The sequence below is a fragment of the Callorhinchus milii genome, unplaced genomic scaffold, assembly GCF_018977255.1.
Source record: "Callorhinchus milii isolate IMCB2004 unplaced genomic scaffold, IMCB_Cmil_1.0 Scaffold3, whole genome shotgun sequence".
NCBI classification, from domain to species: Eukaryota; Metazoa; Chordata; class Chondrichthyes; order Chimaeriformes; family Callorhinchidae; genus Callorhinchus; species Callorhinchus milii.
Window position 1 is genome coordinate 29,807,665 of NW_024704744.1, and position 21,741 is coordinate 29,829,405.

At 37.7% G+C, this 21,741-nt stretch overlaps 1 protein-coding gene across 1 annotated transcript in view; it reads left to right on the top strand.

Annotated features, from left to right (window-relative positions):
* med23 (mediator complex subunit 23) overlaps positions 1-21,741 on the top strand; it is a 55,451-nt gene that overhangs the window by 22,876 nt on the left and 10,834 nt on the right. The window contains 11 exon segments of the mRNA XM_007899240.2: positions 7,034-7,177; positions 7,266-7,411; positions 8,248-8,493; positions 9,109-9,251; positions 9,977-10,151; positions 11,797-11,960; positions 12,493-12,617; positions 14,201-14,406; positions 16,220-16,400; positions 17,556-17,726; positions 21,205-21,421. Of these exon segments, the coding sequence (XP_007897431.2) occupies positions 7,034-7,177; positions 7,266-7,411; positions 8,248-8,493; positions 9,109-9,251; positions 9,977-10,151; positions 11,797-11,960; positions 12,493-12,617; positions 14,201-14,406; positions 16,220-16,400; positions 17,556-17,726; positions 21,205-21,421 (1,918 nt within the window).

Consider the following 21,741-nt stretch of genomic DNA (forward strand, 5'->3'; position numbering starts at 1 on the left):
GGATGAAGGTAGTGCAGTTGATGTAGTTTAAATGGATTTACCAAAAGGCGTTTGATAAAGTGCCACACAAGAGACTTGTAAGAGAAATAGAAACCAACGGTGTTAAAGGGACAGTGGCAGCATAGATACAGAACTGGCTGGGAGACAGAAAGTGGAGAGTAGTGGTGAACTGTTGTTTTTCTGACTGTGCAATGGTGTTCTCCAGGGGTCAGTATGGGACTACTGCGGTTTTTGATCTATATAAATAACCTGGACTTGGGGATAGGGAGTACAATTTCCAAGTATGCAAATGATACTAAGATAAGAAAAGTAGTAAACAGTGAGGAGGATACCAGCAGACTGCAAACGGACATAGTCAAACTGGTAAAATGGGCAGACACGTGGCAGATGAAGTTTCATGTGGAGAAATGCAATGCATTTTGGGAGGAAGAATGAGCAGAGGCAATATAAGCTGATAGAACCTGGGGGTTCATATCAGTAAATCTTTGAAGGTGGCAGGACAAGTAGATAAAGCTGTTAAAAAAGCATACGGGATACTAGGCTTTACAAATAGGGGCATAGAATACAAAAGACAGGAAGTTATGATGAACCTTTATAAACACTGGTTAGGCCTCAGCTACAGTACTCTGTTCAGTTCTGGGCACCACACTTTATTTGTGCTAGCACGCAAATTATGCAATAAATGATTGCTGCTTGTACTGTACTGAGTAATTGAGGATTGGCCAGGTTGCTTAAAGGATGAGAACACAGAACAAGACGGGTAATTTGCCAATGACAAAACCATTGTTTTTTGGGAGGGAAAAAAATGACTATTCCATTACACTTTCACTCAGGTAACTTTAGACTTTTCTTGATTTCTTGTTGGGTTTTAAAAATCAGTTCGCTGGGGGTGGGCAGAAGTGATGTACTAATGTAATATGCAGTAGTTTATAATAATGTAATATGCAGCAATTATAGATGGAGTCCTGTAGCTCAGTGGTTAGAGCACTCGCTTTGCAAGCGAGAGACCTGAGTTCAATTCCAGGCAGAGGGCGAAACCTTGGGCAAGTTTCCTTACTCCACACAGAGCCTAATAATAATCCCTCCAAAACCAAAAACAATAATAAATTGGTCATTTTCAATCTACGACTGTTTGTGGGACATTGCTGTGCGCAATTGGCTGCCGCGTTCGCCCACAAATATACAGTCAATTCACTTTACAGTGTGTTCTGTGAAGCACTTTGGGACGTCCTCCCGACGTGAAAAGCGCTATATCAAATGCAAGGATTATTATTATTATTATTATTATTATTATTATTAGAGAGGGTCAAAGGAAATTTACCAGGAAATGTACCAGGAATGAGGGACTTCAGTTATCAGGAGAGGCTAGAGAAGCTGGGATTATTCTCCTTGGAGCAGAGAAGCTTAAGAGGAGACTTAGTAGAAATTTTCAAAATTATGAGGGGATTCAATAGGATGAACAAGGAGAAACTACCTGGCGGGGGGTCGGTAACCCGAGGACACCGATTTTCCATGTAACCTCACTCTTATCAAAAATATCAAATGGCAAGCATTATTATTATTTTGTACTGTCCTAGCTTTGTCCAAAATCTTTATTGAAGATTAATTCAAAAGCTCCTGAAGCTAAGAACAGTTCTTCACGCATCTGCCACATGTGCACGTCTTCACACATTCATTCAAACCTGGGTGTTTTCTACTTTTTTCAAACCATTGGAGATTCTGTTCAGCCTTTTTAGAAAATTAGTTCTGGTGAAAGTTTCTCATATGTTGTGTAGGAGGGAGGAAGAGATGAGATCAGATGAGATGAGATCACTGAGAAGTACAGATGAAGAAGATCCATTTGATCTCATCTTTCCAGGATTCCAATTTCTGTTGGGGAGCATGGGGAGCAAGTCAAACACAGAGCTGATAAACTCAATGGCCTCATGTGCTATAACTATTCTATGATTATGTGTGTTATTTGTTGACGTGGAGAGGTGTCAATGTGAAAAAAATATGTTTGCTTTAAAATGCAATTTTTTGATTTCAACTACTCAGTTTCCCAAGTTAGAATTTTAGCTTCAAAAGCTCAAAAATCATTATGTTCTTAATCTTAAGATTTAAGCCTTGAAATGTAAAATGGCTCAGCATTTTGCAATATTCACTAAAATGTGGGAGCCAATTTTTCACAGATCTTTTTCAGACTTCTGGTTAAATGAAGAGATTAAATTGGAGATTCAGTTATAATAATAATAATAAACCTTGCATTTGATATAGCGCTTTTCACGTCTTCTAGACGTCCCAAAGCGCTTCACAGAATATGCTGTGAAGTGAATTGACTATACTTGTGGGCGAACGCGGCAGCCAATTGCGCACAGCAATGTCCCACAAACAGTCGTGGATTGAAAATGACCAATTTATTATTATTTTTTTTTTGGAGGGATTATTATTAGGCTCTGTGTGGAGTAAGGAAACTTGCCCAAGGTTTCGCCCTCTGCCTGGAATTGCAGTGTAATTGCCAGCTGAAGGAGTTGAGTGTGCATGAAGAATTCAAACATGCCATGGTCCAGCTAATCCAAATAGTTTCCAGTGTACTTCAGAATTTGCAACAATATTATAAGATAAGCATCATTTAAAATCATGCTCTCACATCAAATACTTCCAGGTCCTTCACATGGTAACCAGGAACTTGTGGGAAGGGAAGAATAGCTGTTCCTAACAAACTTTGCGTTTACTGTGTGGCTGTCCTCGTGAAAATGTGGCAATATTCTTTGTAGCTCAGTTCGCTATAGTTACACAATTACAATTTAAAATTGCGATTTACATTTATATAGCGCCTTTCACAACAGGAGAATGTCTCAAAGTGTTTTACACAGCTGAAGGCAGCGGGGATTAGAAGGTTGGCAAAAATGGACTTGAAACGATAATAAAATGATGATAAATGATGGGACTTAAGGTAATAAAAAGATAATAAAGATGTGTCTTAAGGCAGAGTGTAAAAGTGGAGAGCTTTGAGAAAGCAGGCACTGACATGAAACAAACAGGTGAGCCTCAGGTTTGTTGGCTAATCCGGTACTGCATGATAGGAACATCATCAGATAGCAACTATCACTTTGCCTCTGAGTAGAAATGATTTATAAATGGGGGTGGGGAAGAGAGATAAATCAGGGTCTTAGCCAATGAATGAGACTCATGGCTGCCTCTTTTCAGGTTGATTTTAGGGCAAATAAAACAAATTCTAGTTTAATTGGTAACTATAGGAGTCATACAAAGTGATCTGTCATTGATAGGTTTCATCTTGCTTCAGTTGGTTGCACTCTTGCCTCTATATCAGGTTGTAAATTCAAGCTGTACATCAGGAGTTTTGAGCTCACATGCTAGGCACGCTCCATTGCACTGCTGGAGATGTGCTTCATTGTCAGATGAGACTCCAAACTGAAGCCCAGTCTGCTTCTTCAGGTAGATGTTAAAAATCCCTTGGAATTAAAAGAAAAATTGTCCCTTAATGTTCAACAATCTCTCGGATGAAATTGGTCACTGACTTCATGGCTGTTTGTGGGACATTGTTGTACCCAAATTAGCTGCCGCATTCACTTACAAAATCCAAGGTCACTATACCCTATATCCTGACCTGAAGATGGAAGTTGGAGAAATGGAAGTTGAACACGCCAGTTAGGCAGATTATAAGTACTGTAGTCTATGAACGTTTAACCTCCTGCCGATCTGTAAATGATGGTGATTGTGTGTCTAAGCAGCAAATTAGGCCTGGCATTTCCTCACAGGAATAGATGAAAAACAATACACTCTTGTGCACCTCCTGGCAGCTAAATTCCAAGCAGCATCAGTGGAGAAAATCAGTCATTCATTCACCAATGTGAATACTGCTACATGAATTCCCAATGAGGAGAACGAAGAGAATAACATTTATAAAATAAAATGTTTTTAAAAAATCAAAAGGAAGGAAATAAAGAATGACCAAAATCTATCAGTACTCCCCATGGCATTTCTTTAAAAGATGCCTACACGGGCTACAAAACTGAGATTTATATTACTTACAGTAACTACCCTTGTCCCCTCCGCTCCATCATCGATAGCCGTGCTATCAGTCACTACGTTCCGAAGCTCTGCAATTCCCTCCCTCCCCACTTTCACACCTCTACCTTAAAGATCTTCCTTTTTGATCATGCTTATGGTGATCTCCCCCTCCGTCTCCCCCTAGCTCATGGTCAGACTCCACCACTGTCAAACTCTTGGGAACGCTACCTCGCGTGAAAGGAGCTATATAAATGCAAGTTGTTGTTGTATGCGACTCATATTCTCATTTATCCTCATACTGAACATGGATTTGGGGGTTGTAAAAGCAATTGAATGCGAAAACTGCAGTGTAAATGGTATCAGTGCTGAAAAATACCTCAAAATAGAGTGTATCCTACAGTGATACCTTGTGGTCAATTACTGCATTGCAGCCAATGACACTGCTTTGAGATATTTAATCTTATGCTATATAAATGGTAGTTGTTACTCTAACCCAGGAGAGGTGTTTGATGTTTCCTTTGCAGTCATTTAGTAACTATTATTATCAACCCGTATTTCAATGACTACGTGGCATGTGTAGTCATTGAATGAGAAAATTATTGGGATTAAGGTAGACTTTTTTCCCTTCATTTTTATTTATTTGACTTGTACTCTACACTTTGATGTATTAGATTTATACTCCAGGACATTGCTGGTGACACCCCAGTCAGCTTGGCTTATCGGAAGGACTTGGAGAGGCAAACCAGTCACTGGAGGCAGGGATTCTTCCTGCTAGGGTCCGTTAACCCTGTAAGACAGAGCCCAACAGTATAGCTGGCACACAGGGGGAAAGCTTGCCAGACAGTGCTCTCAATGGCAAGCAATGCTGTTTTAGCTGGTTAGACTTCAGCAGTACCCCCAATGCACATTCTGGGGTCCCCAAGACTCAACTCTTGCCAACCTTCGCCTAATACTCTCTGGGATTTAGGTAAGCGGGTCTCCTTGGAGCTGAACTGACTCCAAGGTGGCATACTTTGCAACGTAATGTCAGAACCGAGCCAGCCCTCTTTGGTGGACTTGGTAGCCTAAGCTCCTGAGTAGGGCGTCTTTGTAGTATTCCAGGGCACTGCTGATGACAGCACGGCCAGCCTGGCTCATCAGCAGGATCTGGAAGGGCAGACCAGTCATTGGGGGCAGGGAATCATCCCACTCAGCTCTGGTTAACCCTGCAAGCCAAAGCCCTGACAGGTAGGGTGGTCCTAGCTAGATAAGCAGCAGGAAAGCTAGCCAGGCAGCAATATCAATGGCAAGCTATGTGGTTTTAGCTGATTAGACTCCAGCAGTACCCCAATGCACACTCTGAAGTCCCCAAGCCTTGGCTCTTGCCAACCTGCGCCTAATACTTTCCGGAATTAGGTAAGAAGGATGCGTCCCTCCAGGGAGAGAGTGCGCATTCTATTCCAATACACTGGCATTTTCATGTGTAGGTGGGATGCATGAAACTGGTACATGATGATGGTTTCCTAATGTGTCAGACACCTGGTGACAAAAAAAACCTTTTTATTTATTACAGTGGTTTGGGGTTCTGTTTTTTCATTTCAATGTCAAAATATCGTGAATAAATCTAGCAACTCATTCCTTGAATTCTGCTTGTTCTTCTAATCAGTTTACTTGCAGTGCCTTAAAATATTACAGTATTTTGAAAATTAAAATATTTTGATACAAATGGTTTCTTTGTCTTTGTTACTGTATTTTATGGATGCCTCTGCAATTTGCAAAAATATTTTTTTTGAAAAGAATTTGTTACAATCTAGATTGTAGGGCTTTTTTTTACCTAAGTTTCTTCAATTGTGCTATTGGTCATTTTCCATCTACCCCCTGCCCTCCTCCCCTACAGCATTGTTCCTTGTTCCACAGTTTTCCCATAAAGAGCTTTGAGACAACCTACATGTAGATGATTTTAGAGTATCTGATTTAACTTTCAGGATATAGGACTTTTAGATCATGAATAAATCATTGATATTTATTTTTGAACAGAGCAGTTAACCTTTTGAATCCTGCAAGTCTGTTTTTGCTGTTAAATTAGTTGTACTTTCTGGAAATTATAATGAGTTTGGTTTGTCTAGTCAGGTATACTGAACCCACCTTGTTTTCCGAAAGCAAATAACTGTTAAAATATGTTCACAATGTAACTGTTTGTCAAGACAAACTGAAGCCAGACCACCCTGACCTTCTCTACAAGGAATAAAATGTTCTCTTAGCCCCTGCATCGTGAGCCATCTGGACCCCAGATGGCTGTATGCTAAAATCTGGTCTAGCTGAACTAATGGGAGGGTGGGGGGAGATCCAGAATTTTGCCTAAGTAATTACTATCAGTAATGCAATTACCGGCATATTTTGGCACTACCTTTTTTTGTATTTGGGCGAATGTATTTTATGTTAACTTAGCTGTCTTCTGCTTGCGGGATTCCATCCTTACTAAACAAACAAGAGGGGTAACACAAACACCAAAACAAGTCACTCACTAAAGCAGGCCTACGTGTGGACATTGTGATAGCAGTGTGACTGGTGCACGCTAGGAGAGTTGGGCTGTGGGGAGTGGACATTTTGGGCCCATAGAAATTTTCTTTAAACGTTCAGTTTTGGGATTGGTTTAAATCTGGATACCTGGAAGTTTACTCTAATCAGTTATGCTATGCCTTAGTTATGCTATGCCATGGTTATGCTATGGATTGAGGATCTAATTTACAAAAGCAACTAAATGTGATCAGGTCTCTGCTTTTTTCCTCCCTCGTCCTTCCTCCCAATATATTCATTGTAAGAATGTCCACTGTTCTTACTGCACTGTGAACGGTGTGTAATATCAACAAAAATTCAAGAAATGTGCAGAACAATATGACATTTCTTGATTCACAACATTCTTGAAAATAAACTAAAATGCATTTTTTAATATTGAAATTTCCTTCCTTCCACAAAGAATTCATTGCCCTGAAATCCTGGCTACATTAATATATTTGTAATATTGTCCTTATCTTTGTAGCTCGCAGGCCGAGGCCTTATAAAAGGGAGAGACCACCTGATGTGGGTTCTATTACAGTTTATCTCTGGCAGTATCCAAAAGAATGCTCTGGCTGACTTTCTCCCAGTGATGAAACTATTTGACCTGCTCTACCCAGAGAAAGAGGTAAGATTCGCATATTAAATAATTCCAGCTCAAGTTTCTGATATAGCACGTATCCAGTGATTCTGATTCATTTTTTTCTTGTTTGCAGTGCATTCCTGTACCTGACATTAGCAAGCCACAGTCTACACATGCGTTTGCCATGACCTGTATATGGATACATCTCAACAGGAAGGCGCAAAATGATAACTCTAAACTGCAGATACCCATCCCTCACTCTCTCAAGCTCCACCATGAGTAAGCTGTTAGTGTGCAACGTTTAACGCACTGCCAAGAGGCTGAATATAATGCCCTTGATTTATTTGTCTCATCAAAAACTCTGCTTATTATTTATTTAGTTTAATACATTTAAGATTCTGTTCAAGATTCTGTTTACACAGAGCGCAATTGTTTGTTATTATCATTGGAAGATGATAGGGTGGGTATTCTTGAAGGGTTAGATCAAATGGGTCATGGGGCATACAAACCAAATAACTCTTATCGTCTTGTGAGAAAATACAGATAAACAATGAGGCCTTTATTTTTTATGTACATGCATACATTTTTCCATATATGAGTAGAAGCAAAATTATAATCTATTTATAATACAAATATTTATACCACAATTTGGAAGATGTGATCCAAAAGTGAAAATTGCAAAAAATAGATGCTGAAGAGCAAGTTGATGCTGCTTCCACTGAAGGGAAGGATAATCCATAGTGAGTGCACCCTAAGGGATTCTTGCTCAGTAACAGAATGACAATGAATGGGTAATGAACACTGCCCCTAACAGTATCACTTGCATCCCAAGACAGACTAAGAAAAAAACATGTCAGTCAGTTTTAGAGTACCATTAAATGAAACCTATGAACAGCCTATCTCACTTCAGATGGGAATGATGCATAGTGCGGGAAGACCAAAGCAGCTGAATGTAATGTCAGGAAGAGAAAAATCTAAAGAAAGGAGCAGTTTTCTCCTCAGTAACCAAATACTGTTAGATTTCTTATGAAAAGCATTATCTGATTTTTGTAATCCAAACTTCATATTTAGGATTCATGATTAATACTGTGCTTTCTGATTTATTTTCAATGCAGATTCTTGCAGCAAAGCTTGAGAAATAAAAGTCTACAGATGAATGATTACAAGATCGCATTGCTGTGCAATGCATATTCCACAAATTCCGAGTGCTTCACATTGCCTATGGGAGTGCTGGTTGAGACAATTTATGGCAATGGAAATATGAGGATAGCTCTTCCTGGAACAAACTGCATGGCTTCAGGATCTGTCACTCCACTTCCAATGAATCTATTAGACTCACTGACAGTTCACGCCAAGATGAGGTAAAGCCACTGTGGAATTTTGTTTTGCTTAGCTGGAACTTGACAGCTTAATGTATTTCTGAAGGTTCACAGTATCATTGTTGTAGATGGTTTCGAACATAACACTATTTTTTTGATTTTATAATGAAGGGAAGAACTCCAAAAAGCTTGGTTTTGCATCTGCTACAAATATATTTAGCCTGAAAGTTTATTGGCACTTGAAAACTATGGCGTGCATAATCAAACACATATTATAGTTGTAGTAGTATTGGTAACTTTCAGGACATCATATTTTCATGCTAAGTTTACTGTGCGAGTGTCATTTTCCAAAGCACCTGAACACATTAATGAGGGTCTCTCTTCATTTGTAAGGCATTGGTTTAGGTTTTAAAACTACTCTATTTTGAGTTAGTAATTTTGCAATAATTTGTTAGTATCTCTGAGCAATCCAGTGCCTGAGTTTACAATTGGTATCTTTCTGATGGACTATGGCAATGGACTGAACCTTTAAAAAATCATTTCAATTCTTAAAATTGAAAAATTGTTTGTAGACGCACTATTACGATAATTACTATTTTCAGTAGTGTTGCATTACTTGTGGATAATACTATTGAGTAAATATTTTCTGTGTTACAGCCTCATTCATAGCATAGCCACCAGAGTGATCAAACTGGCCCATGCTAAATCAAGCCTAGCCTTGGCTCCAGCTCTGGTGGAGACATACAGTCGTCTTCTCGTTTATATGGAAATTGAATCTCTGGGAATTAAGGGTTTTATCAGTAAGTAAAACATTTTATAGGGTATCTCAGCATAATATGCACAGGACACTGATCTTATTTTTATTTTAGTTTGAGCCTATTATTTTATTTTTGGCGGATTAATAACGCATGTTTCTGAGTCACAAAGTGGATGCATTATTTTGAATGGAGTAGAACTAATGAATGCTCCGAGTCTGTAGGGTGACTTGCTAGACTTATTATGGGTTTATTTAATTAGTTGAAGTGGAAACTCTTCCCTGATAATTTGATTAATAGAAATGGTAATATCTAAACATCGTTATGACATTTCTATGGACTATGGCAGCGGAAAGATACCATCTGGTCTGTCTGACTGTCTCTAAGTGTCTGAAAGATATTAATTTGGAGATTCTCAATAGCTGGTAATCAACAACATAAAAAACATACTGTGGATTCTGGGGTTCAAAATAATATTTCATTTCTCAACATTTGTGCTCCTCACTTTGAAAAGCAAAACAAATTTAGATATGTATATATCTTCCCCACCACCTGTACAAAAAATGATCATTTGAAAATATTACTCAGGGTGTGAATTCAAGAAACATAGATTTCTTGAGCCTTCATATATTATACAGCATAGGAACAGGCCATGTATGGCAAATTGTCTTCATATCAAGGGCAGTAGATTTTGGGGGAACGAGTGCATTGTTATATGACAGCTTGCAAAGCTTGCTCTATGGTCTGACTTTCAACTTATTTACCATTAGGCCAGCTTTTACCAAATGTATTCAAATCGCATGCTTGGGGGATACTACACACATTGCTGGAGATGTTCAGCTACCGTATGCACCACATCCAGCCTCACTACAGAGTTCAACTCTTGAGCCACCTTCACTCACTGGCTGCTGTGCCACAGACTAATCAGAATCAGCTTCACCTGTGGTAAGTAAGAACAAACTTTCTGAAATATAACATTGCTATTGCAGCACTAAGTCCTTCATATTATTGCTTATTGCTTAATTTTAAATACTAATATTTCGCTGGTCTGTTTATTCTTTTTAATTTAAGGGGGTTAATACTCAGGGAAGAGGAGGGAAAAGCACAGAGGGAAGGCAATTGGTTCCCTTTTGCCTGGAAAATTAGCTTTGTGCTTTTCAAGTTTTCAAATTTTAAATGGTTTTCATAGGGTAAAAAAGAGAAAGATCTTTTCCACTTAATTGAATCAGGAGCAAGCGGGTCTGATGCAAATCACCGCTTCAGGTAGCGAGTTCCACAATCTCACTGCCCTTTGCATGAACTAGTTCCTCCTAAGTTCTCATTTTAGATTCCCTAGTTCCTATCTTATTCTTGTTTTCCCTGGTTACGCGCTCCCCCACCAGTGGAAATAGCCTATTTATGTTAATCTTAATGAACCCTTTTATAATTTTAAACACTTCTATTTGGTCCCCCATTTAATATCTCTATTCAAGCAAAAAAAAACTAACCTATCCAGTCTACCCTGATAGCAGTAACCTGCAGGCCTGGTATCATGCTTGTAAACCTAGGCTGCAGTCTTTCTATCGCTATATCCTTATATTGTGGACAGTTCTTTATAGTTCTTATTCATAATCTTGCAAAGCAAGTATACAACTATTTCTCTGATGGATCAAAAACAAATCTCTACTTTGAGCTTTGCAAACATGAAAATGTCCTTTAATTGGAAAATAAGTCACAATAACATTGGTGTATCAGTATCTTAATAATCATGTATTCTAATTGGCATCAAATTGTTTGCTTTTTTGGGAGAAGAAAATTACTGTTTTTTTTAATCCGGTATCACATTCCTAAATCCACTCTTTCGTTGGGAGTTTGATGCAACTAAACAAGCTTGCAGATAACTGTATTCCCACATTGTTGCTAATTCAAACTTGAATTTGAATATAGTAGGGTAAGTAGGATATGGTATAGGTTGCACCTTCATGCATGTTTTTGTAAACCACAACCATGAATGCAATGCAAATATAGGTGTTTTAACACATGCTGATGTGAAATTACCACTACAGTAAAATTACTGCTCCTGACTTTTTAAAGTATATGTACTTATGTACTGTAATATATTGAGACGTGAAAGTTGCTTTCAGTCTCTCTGCCCCACCCTCTGGAACTCCATCCCACAATCCCTTCGCCTTGCTCTCTCCCTTGCCTCCTTCAAGGCACGACTCAAGACCTAAGTACCTTCAACATTGCCTTCAGCTGCCTTCTTACCCTGCCCTCCCTCACCCCAAACCTGCCCCCCCATGCTCAGGGCTTAATCCCCGACTGTCCAGTGCCTTGGGACATCCTTCTGACGTGAAAGGCACTTTATAAATGTAACTTTGTTGTTGTTGTTGCTACCTAAATACAAGTTGTGTTGGGGCAAGTTGGAAAAGACCTCAAAATGGAAGTACTGTATAAACCAATGCTATTGCGTCTCTCTCACTGTCTCCCTGAATCGCTTTCTCATTATGCCTTCCTCTCTCTCTCTCTCTCTCACTTTTTGCTTTCTGTGCCTGCTTCTACATCTGTGTCCATCTCTTTATCTCTAATTGCTGATTGTGTTTGTCTTTAGTGTTGAAAGCACAGCTCTGCGATTGATCATTGCACTGGGCAGTTCAGAAGTCCAGCCCCAGTTTACTCGATTTCTCAATGACCCCAAAACAGTTCTTTCTGCAGAATCTGAGGAACTCAACAGAGCTCTTATTCTAACTCTAGCCAGAGCTACACATGTAACTGGTTAGTATTAACTCTGAGGACTGATACGTTACAATTGATCGTAAAATATTATTTTGTAATCAAACATGTAATGTTACTTAGCGGACTCACTTGGAAAAGCCACTTGACGTTTGCTGAATTGGTTGATCTCAGTTGAGGTGCTGGTAAAGTCTCTGGGTTGGGGAAAGGAAAAATCAGGCGAGATTCTTTATCACTACCCAGTAGCCGAATGTTAGAAAATGTCTGTGAATATCGGAGGAGATAAAGATGTCTCCGCGGTTTCATTATCTAGGCTCACATAGCAGTCACTGTCCATAGAGCTACATCCCAATATGAATTAGAGCCTTGAAAAGAAAGTGCGTGTGGGGGTTAACATCCTATAATTCAATCAGTATTGTTATTCACAATATTAGAATCTATTTACACTGATCACTAAAACTAGCCATTTTTAGCAAAAAGTATGTTTACATTGTTTTGTTCCTGGAATGAAGTTACACTCTAATACAACAATCCTTGCACATTCAGTAACTTTTTATCTTGGTTTTTGTCTTAGACTTCTTTACAGGCTCAGATTCTATACAAGGCACCTGGTGTAAAGACATTCTGCAGACAATCATGGCCTTCACTCCTCACAACTGGGCGTCACACACTCTGAGTTGTTTCCCAGCTCCATTGCAGGTAAATGCCTTAAAAATTGAGTTCTCAAGAGCAGATCGAAGGTTTTTTTGTGCTTACTCGCTGTGATCCAGAGGGAATTGAAGTGGTGCCTCACATAATAATAATAATAATCCTTGCATTTGATATAGCGCTTTTCACGTCGGGAGGACGTCCCAAAGCGCTTCACAGAACACACTGTAAAGTGAATTGACTGTATATTTGTGGGCGAACGCGGCAGGCAATTGCGTACAGCAATGTCCCACAAACAGTCGTAGATTGAAAATGAACAATTTATTATTGTTTTGTTTTTTTGGAGGGATTATTATTAGGCGTGTGGAGTAAGGAAACTTGCCCAAGGTTTCGCCCTCTGCCTGGAATTGATCTCAGGTCTCTCGCTTACAAAGCGAGTGCTCTAACCACTGAGCTACAGGACTCCACATGATCATGAACACTCACCCTGTCCAGTTTCTGTCCAGTTGTGCTTATCAGTTCTAAGGCCATGATTGACCCAGATTTTCACCTCATTTTTTTCCCCACGATTGTTCAGTAATCAGTTTGCACTTCATAGCTGTTTATGGAACATTTCTGTGCATATATTAGCTACTCTTTTCACCTACAAAATACATAGTAACTACAGTAAATCATCTGAAATGATATGAAACGCGATAAAATTACATTTGATATAGTGTCATTCATGTCGGGAGGATATCTCAAAATACTTATTTTAAGGCAAAATGGCACCCAATTTGCACACAGCACACAAGCAGCGGTGAAGTGAAAATTCACATTGTTTGATGAAGCCCATATCAAATGAAATGATTATTAATTATTAGTAGACCATTAGTAGACCAATTTGCTGTCACCTCCAAATGGGTCAGTTTCCTGCAGGGTATATTCCAATATGAGATTTGGGTTTTGAAAGTGTCGGGAATGGTGTATCGCATCATGTTTAGAAGCGTGGGGAAGAATAGCTAGTGTGCTAGAATTAGGAATCGTGTATTTCATTGTGTTAGGAAAAGAGGGGAATTTTTTTCACTATTGTGCTAAATTTAGAATAATCCTATAATAATCCTTGAGTTTATCATGAAGTTTTTCACGTAAGGAGGACACCTCAAAGCACTTCACAGGATTTTACTGTGAAATTTAGCAACTGTAAACTTTATAGGCAAACAAATGATGTTTGTTAGGAGGGGTGAGAAATGTAATATGTCATTGTATGTTTGGAGAAGGAAAAATGAAGGACTAAAGAGCAAAAGGTGTTATTTTTTCTAAAATATTAGATTTTAATTCCACTAAATATTTAAATCAAATTGTATTCTCGCACCGCTAGAATATTTAGAAAGTATTTGACGTTATTTTAAAAACATTTTTAAGTTTTAATTTAATAATCCTTGCATTTGATTTTGTACCTTATCACGCCATTGAGACATCTCAAAGCGCTTCTGTAAAGTGGGTTGACTGTTTATTTTGTGGGTGAAAATTGCCTATTTCAGAATGTATTTTTTACATATTTTCTTGTTCCTAAAAGTTCTACATTCTTAACTGATCCCATTCGATCTCCAATTTGCAAGAAATTAAAATCTGTCTCTCTTGATCTCTCTTAGGCCTTCTTCAAACAGAACAGTGTGCCTCAGGAAAGTCGGTTTAACTTGAAGAAGAACGTGGAAGAGGAATACCGTAAGTGGAAGTCCATGACCAATGAAAACGATATCATCACCCACTTCTCCATGCAGGGCTCCCCCCCACTCTTCCTCTGCCTCCTCTGGAAGATGTTGTTAGAGACCGATCACATCAATCAGATTGGCTACAGGTGAGCACCTTCAGATATGACATTTGTTACCGACAGTCAATGGGAAGGTGCCTAGAATTAGCAATTGGTGAGCTGTAACCACTAGAGTTAAGGCATAGACCCTGTGAATCTCCCTGTATATCACCAAATGGGATCTTTATATCAAGTCCCAAATTCTATATATTTTGTAAACTCCTTGTTTTCCCCACTCCCAATTACTAAGTCCATACTAAGCATCATTCTCTCAGTTTCCCAAGTCTCTGCCAGTGCTGTCACCTATTCTATCTCAGGGAAATATATACAATCTGCCAGCTGTCTGAATAGAGGCATGTTTCTTTCCCCTTCCAACCAGCATCCTTGCCTCCAGACAGAACTTCCAGTATAGTGGAGCCCTGTTATGACTCAGTAGTTGGGAACTATAAAATTCCAACCAGCGCTGTAACTGGGTACAGTTGCTGGTCACTGTGCATACACACAGAAAGACAGCTTGGTTTATTGGTACTTCAAAATGCCAGAAATGATGTCTGCAGCAATCTGATGACCTGAAAGTTGGCCATTTTGACTGGCTGGCATTTTGAAGCTCCAATGGATGAGACAAGTTCATTTCATTTTTTTAAGTAAGTAGATTTCGGGATCCACATCTCAATCACACTATAAGCAAAACCATATCATAACAAGTTACGATAGAGTTCCACTGCAGTTGGAAACTCAGCATTTGATGCGCCTTCCACTCTGGCTCAATGTGTTTGTGCACTTATGCATTACATTCCCTTCTACTGGATGTGTTGCCTGTGGCATACTTTTAGATTAGTCTGCACATTTCCGTGAACTTCTCAATCACAGCTTTAACACAAATCCATCTAAAATACAGCACACATTCATCTGTGAAATCAGTACCATTATTCAGTAAACCTGGAAATAACAGTCATAATAAAAGCAGTAGATTGGAGCTATGGAGTTGTAAGATGTGGTTCATGCCTGTAATTCCCTGGTCAGCTTGGTCTAACTTAAATTGTTCCTAAAAATGACAGTATTTTTCATAGTCTTTAAAATGAGACTTCCAATTTACAGATATAGTGAATAAATTGCTATTTGGCATCTGGATAAAATACCCACAATAGGTTACCGAGCCTGACCTGTGTCCTTGGAAGCACTGATTTTGCAACACAACACCAGAAGACTAGGATCAAGGTTCAAGATCAGTTTTTCTCCTTTTTAAGATGTAGGATTGGGAAAACTGTGTTGGAATAAGTGGGAGAGAATGAAGCTTGCAACAATTCTCCCCCCCCCCTTTAATAGTTTAAAATGGTACTATAAACCAAATATAAATATCCAATAACAGCATTGACGGAGTCCAGAACGTACAGTAGTTGTCTGTTTTCACTTTTGAATGGGAAAAAACATTGAAATGGGAAGTAAATAGGAGAAAAAAGGGGAGAAAAAAATGGATAGTAAAGGTAAAATATCTCCATTGATAAAATACAATATAAGTGGTATATAAATTCATAATGCATCATGTGGATGTTTATGATGTTTTGTTTATACAATTTGCCGGTCGTTTTGTAACTCAAGAATATCAATTATAGCTGTTTTGTGATACTTTCATTAATCTGTTGAATTTTTTTTAGCTATTTCTATTATTTCATATAGTTTATATTACAAGGAGTAAAGTCAAATAATTAAATGTAAATATGTATTAAAAATGTGAAATATTTGTGTACATTTTACAAATGTGTATGTTTGTTAACAAATGTCTTCCTCTGATGCACTATTTATTCATTTTCTGTAAATTATGTCCTTTGAAAAGAGATCTATACTGTTCTCTTGACTGCAGAGTGTTGGAGAGAATAGGAGCCAGAGCGTTGGTGGCTCATGTTAGAACATTTGCCGACTTCCTGGTTTACGAATTCTCAACCTCTGCCGGAGGACAGCAACTGAACAAGTGCATCGAAATTCTCAATGACATGGTGTGGAAATACAACATTGTGACCCTGGACAGACTGATCCTGTGTCTGGTAAGTGTTGTTTACTATTTTTTTAAATAATTAACTTAAGCATGACAATTTTGATTCAAGTGTAGTTGAATCTTCATGGTAATGATTAAAAGCAACATTGTAAACTGATTAAGCATTAGGGAGCTAAAACTTCTAAACATTTATTTAAATGTATTGCTTGCATGGTAGTGTGTTTTTTTCTATTTTGATTAAGTAGCAAGATCAAGACTTACACAAAGCAATGCTCTTTCTGTATGGTCCAAGAAGTCTCATAACTCAAGCATCAAAATGTCATCTCCTACTGCACCAATCTAACTTTGCTATTTCCCACCCTCATTATCATGCCTAGACAATACATAGTCACTACACTTTACATTACATCCTATAAAGTGCTTTGAGACATCCTCCCAACATGAAAGGTTCTATATCAAATGTAAGGATAATTATGTCACTGAGTAAGGTTGCCAATTGGGACAATTATAGAGGGTAAAACCAATATTAAGAGGGTTAAGATGACCCAAACCATTTTCTTCAGGATCCAAATGAGAGAAAGAGATTTTCATCTCATCAGCCTGATTTGGATTCAAACTCATATCTCAGAAGCCAGACATTTTTTTGAAAACAAAAAAAATAATTTCAGTTCATATCTGTATTTCTCGTCATTTCACTAAATTTGCTTAGAAGCAGAATGAAACATTCTGAGACTCAATTGCAGTGTATTCTTGTCAGTGATGTTGTGCAGGTTCTTCTCCATTCACAACCTTCCTGTATATTTATCCATAATATAATGCTAATTTTGTACCATTTTTAGATATGATGTTAGTGTTACTTCTGCTTTTTTTTTAGTAACACTGTTTTCTGTCCTTCTGTGGGTTCAAGGCATTTTACACCTTAGATTAACTAAATCTATACTGATGCGGACTGAGAATTTTAATCCGTGATTCTGTTCAATTTCTGGTCTGCCAACACAACTAACTAATTGCAGGAATTTTTGGCAAATTTTTAATCAATACTCTGGCAGGAAATATTTAATATTATCAGCGACAAATGATCACCTGAGTTACCCAAATAAAAGTATTGCTTAATTATGTCACAGTTCCATATTTGGACCTGCTTTCTCCAGCATAACATACAAAGTATTGAATGCAATTTTCTACCTTTGCTTATTCAACGTAGGCCTTGAGAAGTCATGAAGGAAATGAAGCTCAAGTCTGTTACTTCATCATCCAGTTATTGCTGCTTAAACCGAATGATTTTAGGAATCGAGTGAGTGATTTTGTGAAGGAGAACTCCCCTGAGCACTGGTTGCAGAATGACTGGCACACAAAACACATGACCTACCACAAGGTGAGTGACAAAGCTTGAATGTATTCTTTCCTGTAAATTGACTACATTGTGAGTTTTTTTTCTTTTTGACTGATTTTGGTGATACATATTATAATTTGAAAATGAGATGGAATTTTGTTTTTAAGTAAAGAACATGCATTATTATAAATCACTTTCCAGGTCATTTCTACCAAGTGCAGTGACTATATATTTGTAGACAAACATGACAGCAAATTTGTGGACAGTCAAAGAACCCACTAAGAGTCATGAAGTCATGAAGGGAATCACCAAATAATCTGGAGGATTTGTGACCAGGATATGCGGATTCTCTTTTCAAATAATGGCTTAGAGATTGAAATGGATCTCGATTTTCTTCCTTTATTTGTTGACTGTCTAACTATTTTCTCATTGAAGAGTTTTACATTTATTTGGTACATAGTTTTGTGATTAACATTCAGATGACAATGCAGCAATTTGACTTTGTCTGGAAATGATCACATGCAATTCCTTTATTTTGAGCAAATCTGTGCGTCCAAATATGCCAAACCTCCACAGCAAACAACATGTACTCTGTCAAGATTTTAGCACAAATAAAGCTTTATTGTCAACTTAGTTTAATTGAAAAAATATGCTGAGATTTTGTTCCTAGTTGTGTAATGATCCAACTTGCAAATTATATCCTTTTGCCCTCATTATACAATCTCACTTTTGTTAATGGTTTGGTTGCAATTCAAGCGAATGGGAGATGAATGCAATTTTCTGATAAATACCAAAGTAAATTTCAAAGTGGTTCATTAATAAACATCCACAGAGCTATAATTTGTGATTAAATGATTTGACATAATGAATATTGTATTTCAATGAATCCTATTAACTATAATTTTCTAGGAAATGCAGAAAAATGTGACCTGCATTTTATTAGTACTTTAGGCTTGTTCACGCTGGAACAGAGAAGATTGCGAAGAGATGTAATTGCTCTCTTTAAGGTTCAAAAGTGGCTAGACAATATAGATCACAACAGGCTGTTTCAACTAATCCAGAATGGTAAAAGCAGAGGACACGGCCTGTGATTGAAGGGGGATAAATTTAGAATGAATCTACGCAAACACTATTTCAGTGAGCGAATAGTGCAGCTGAGAAACAGGCTCCCTAGGGAGACGGTTGAAGCATGAAGTGTTGATTCCTTCAAACACAGATTAGATAGTTTTCTTTTAGGAAATAACATTATGGGATTTAATACATAGGTACATATCCCCCTTCCCCCTCCCTCTCTCCCCTTGGCTCGTTGTCGGACTCTGCCACTGTGAAGCACTCCGGGATGCTAACCCACGTGAAGGCCACTATATAAATGTGAGTTGTTGTTGTTGTAGGTAGCTTATGACATGTACATGCGATCTCCAAGAAGGTGGAAAAGGAACTAGATGGACCCTTGTCTTTTCTCGTCTAGCATTTCTTATGTTCTTATGTTCTTTTAATTAGTCTTTGAAGTTTGTTTTGCTTTCTGTCCTGCTCCCAACAGTTCTATATCTAACTGTTAAAAAAAATTCCTTATATTGATTATTGATCTAGACATCTAGTATTTTTCTTCTTTCACCAAGTTTTTTACCTTTCTCTCCTGAAGACTATTTAACTTTGTTTCCTTCTATTGAAGGCTGCCTTCTGGCACTTTGCCCAAGTGACTATTATTCATCCAATGAGCCTTGTCAGTGTTGGCAGATTATTCAGCTGGAAGAGATATCAAGCTGAATCTGGTCTTGTTCTTATCACACATTCATCAGGGAATTTTCCTTCTAATCTAAGGCTCTGACCTAATTGTTTGCATCCTAGTATACAAAACTCAGTACAGACCCAGTGTTCAAACTTTGGAAGCCTGTATGGCTCATATAGTAACTAAAGATAAGGAACTGGCAATGTTATTTTTAATATTAAGAAGTAGAAGAATCAGATCTGTTTCATTTTTAAAGGTTGGCTGATCGTCCAGGAACATTATACTAAAGCTTGCCCATTGTTTTCATGTTAGTGAATCACACTTTTTAAACTATTAATTGCAGCCCCTTTCACTAATGGCATGAGTACTTTTTTGTCATCAGTAATATTGCAGTACTTCTGAATGAAATATTGGAAATAAATAACTACGTTATTTCTGCTGCTCTAAAATAACCGTGTATGTCTAATGGCCTCCCGATCCTGCTGGGCAACCACTAATTTACCTGTGAAAGAACCATCGCATCCTATCTTAGTTATTCCAGTCTTTGGTTGTGAGCATCCTTCTACATTTTGGTTGTGAGCATCTGATATTATAGTAGCTTTATTTGGGTACACAGGAAAAGGTGATTTGCAAGATCATTTCCGAATTAGTCATTGGCTGTTCCAAATTGCCAGGATACTTGATGTTACAGGACTTTTTAATGTTTTTTTGTTTCAGTCAGTCGTGTATAATTTCCTGGCAGAGTGATATGTTGGGCAAGTTTCCTTACTCCACATGCCTCTGTTTACCTAGCAGTAAGTAGGAACCCGGTTGTTAGTTGATTGGCGGATTGCTTTCCGGAGGGATAATAATCCCTTAAAAAAAAATAAAAAAATTGGACACTTCAATCCACGACTGTTTGTGCGCAATTGGCTGCCGCGTTTCACCCACAAAATATAGTCAGTTCACTTTACAGTATATTCTGTGAAGCGCTTTGAGACGTCTCGAAGATGTGATAAGGCCCCGTATCAAATACAGGGATTATTATTATTATATAACCTAGTTTCTAATATTCTGCCAAGACTATTCCATATATTTTAGATTTGTTGTTGTTTTATTTGCAGTATTTAAAGAAATCCTTTATATTCCTGCTGCTGTCTGTATTTAGTCAGAACAGTGCTTATTACTTGTAAATCGGTGTCTACAAGAACATTATCAGGTTGTCGTATATGATTAGACTCTTATAAATGATCAGCGCAGTATCATGATCGTCCATTAAACGTGAATTACACTACTCATGATCATGATCTATCAATATTGTTTATAGCAACTTAACCTCTGTAAACTATTCAATTATTACATGTCCAGTTGGATTTTCATAAATTTAATGTGAAAATTCTTGTGGTTCATTCATACATAACCTTTTATATGCATTATTTATTGTTTTTATTTGCATAACATTTTCATTAGGAATGAATAAAGTGACCTGCAAGTCATTGTATTCCATGAAGTAGCATTTTAATACATCACTGAAATTTGTAATTGTTAGAATGTCCTCATGTGTCACCAATGGTTAAAATTGAAGACTACAATTGCTGTATATCTAGTTTTTTTTGGAAATAGTCATTACTAATTGATGCTTAAGACGATAAAGTTAGTATTGAAAAAGTAAAAATAATTAATTTGATTGATTTTTTATTGCTGTTTTTACTTGTAGGAGGAGTTAGCTTGGCACAGGAACAAAGGACTAAATGGATTCTTCTGCCCTCAGATTTAGACATTAATACATTTCTGTGTTTACATTTCTTGCAGAAATATCCTGAAAAGCTGTACTTTGAAGGCCTGGCTGAGCAAGTTAATCCCCCAGTACAGATTCAACCTCAGTATCTCCCCATTTATTTTGGAAATGTCTGCCTTCGATTTTTGCCGGTGTTTGATATTGTCATCCATAGATTTTTAGAGTTACTCCCTGTGTCAAAATCTTTAGAAACTCTTCTTGATCACCTGGGAGGTCTATACAAGTTCCATGGTAGGTATTTTATGTTTCAGATTATTCAGTAGTAGAATACCTTTTAATTTAGATATTATCCTACTTTGGACCTGAGCAATTCTAACTAAATTATTTTTTGTAATGTCTTATGTCTTTTCATATGTCCAGATACTTTATATTTTAGATATTTATTAATGTGTATATTTTTTTGGATATTCAATTACATTAAAATATTCTGTCTACAAGGGGAATTTCACAAATCTAGTAGTATGGTATAGTAGTAACTCAACTGATAAGTACATGGTAAATGCAATACAATGTACATGCCAAATATCATGTAGCTATCAGTGCTGCATGTT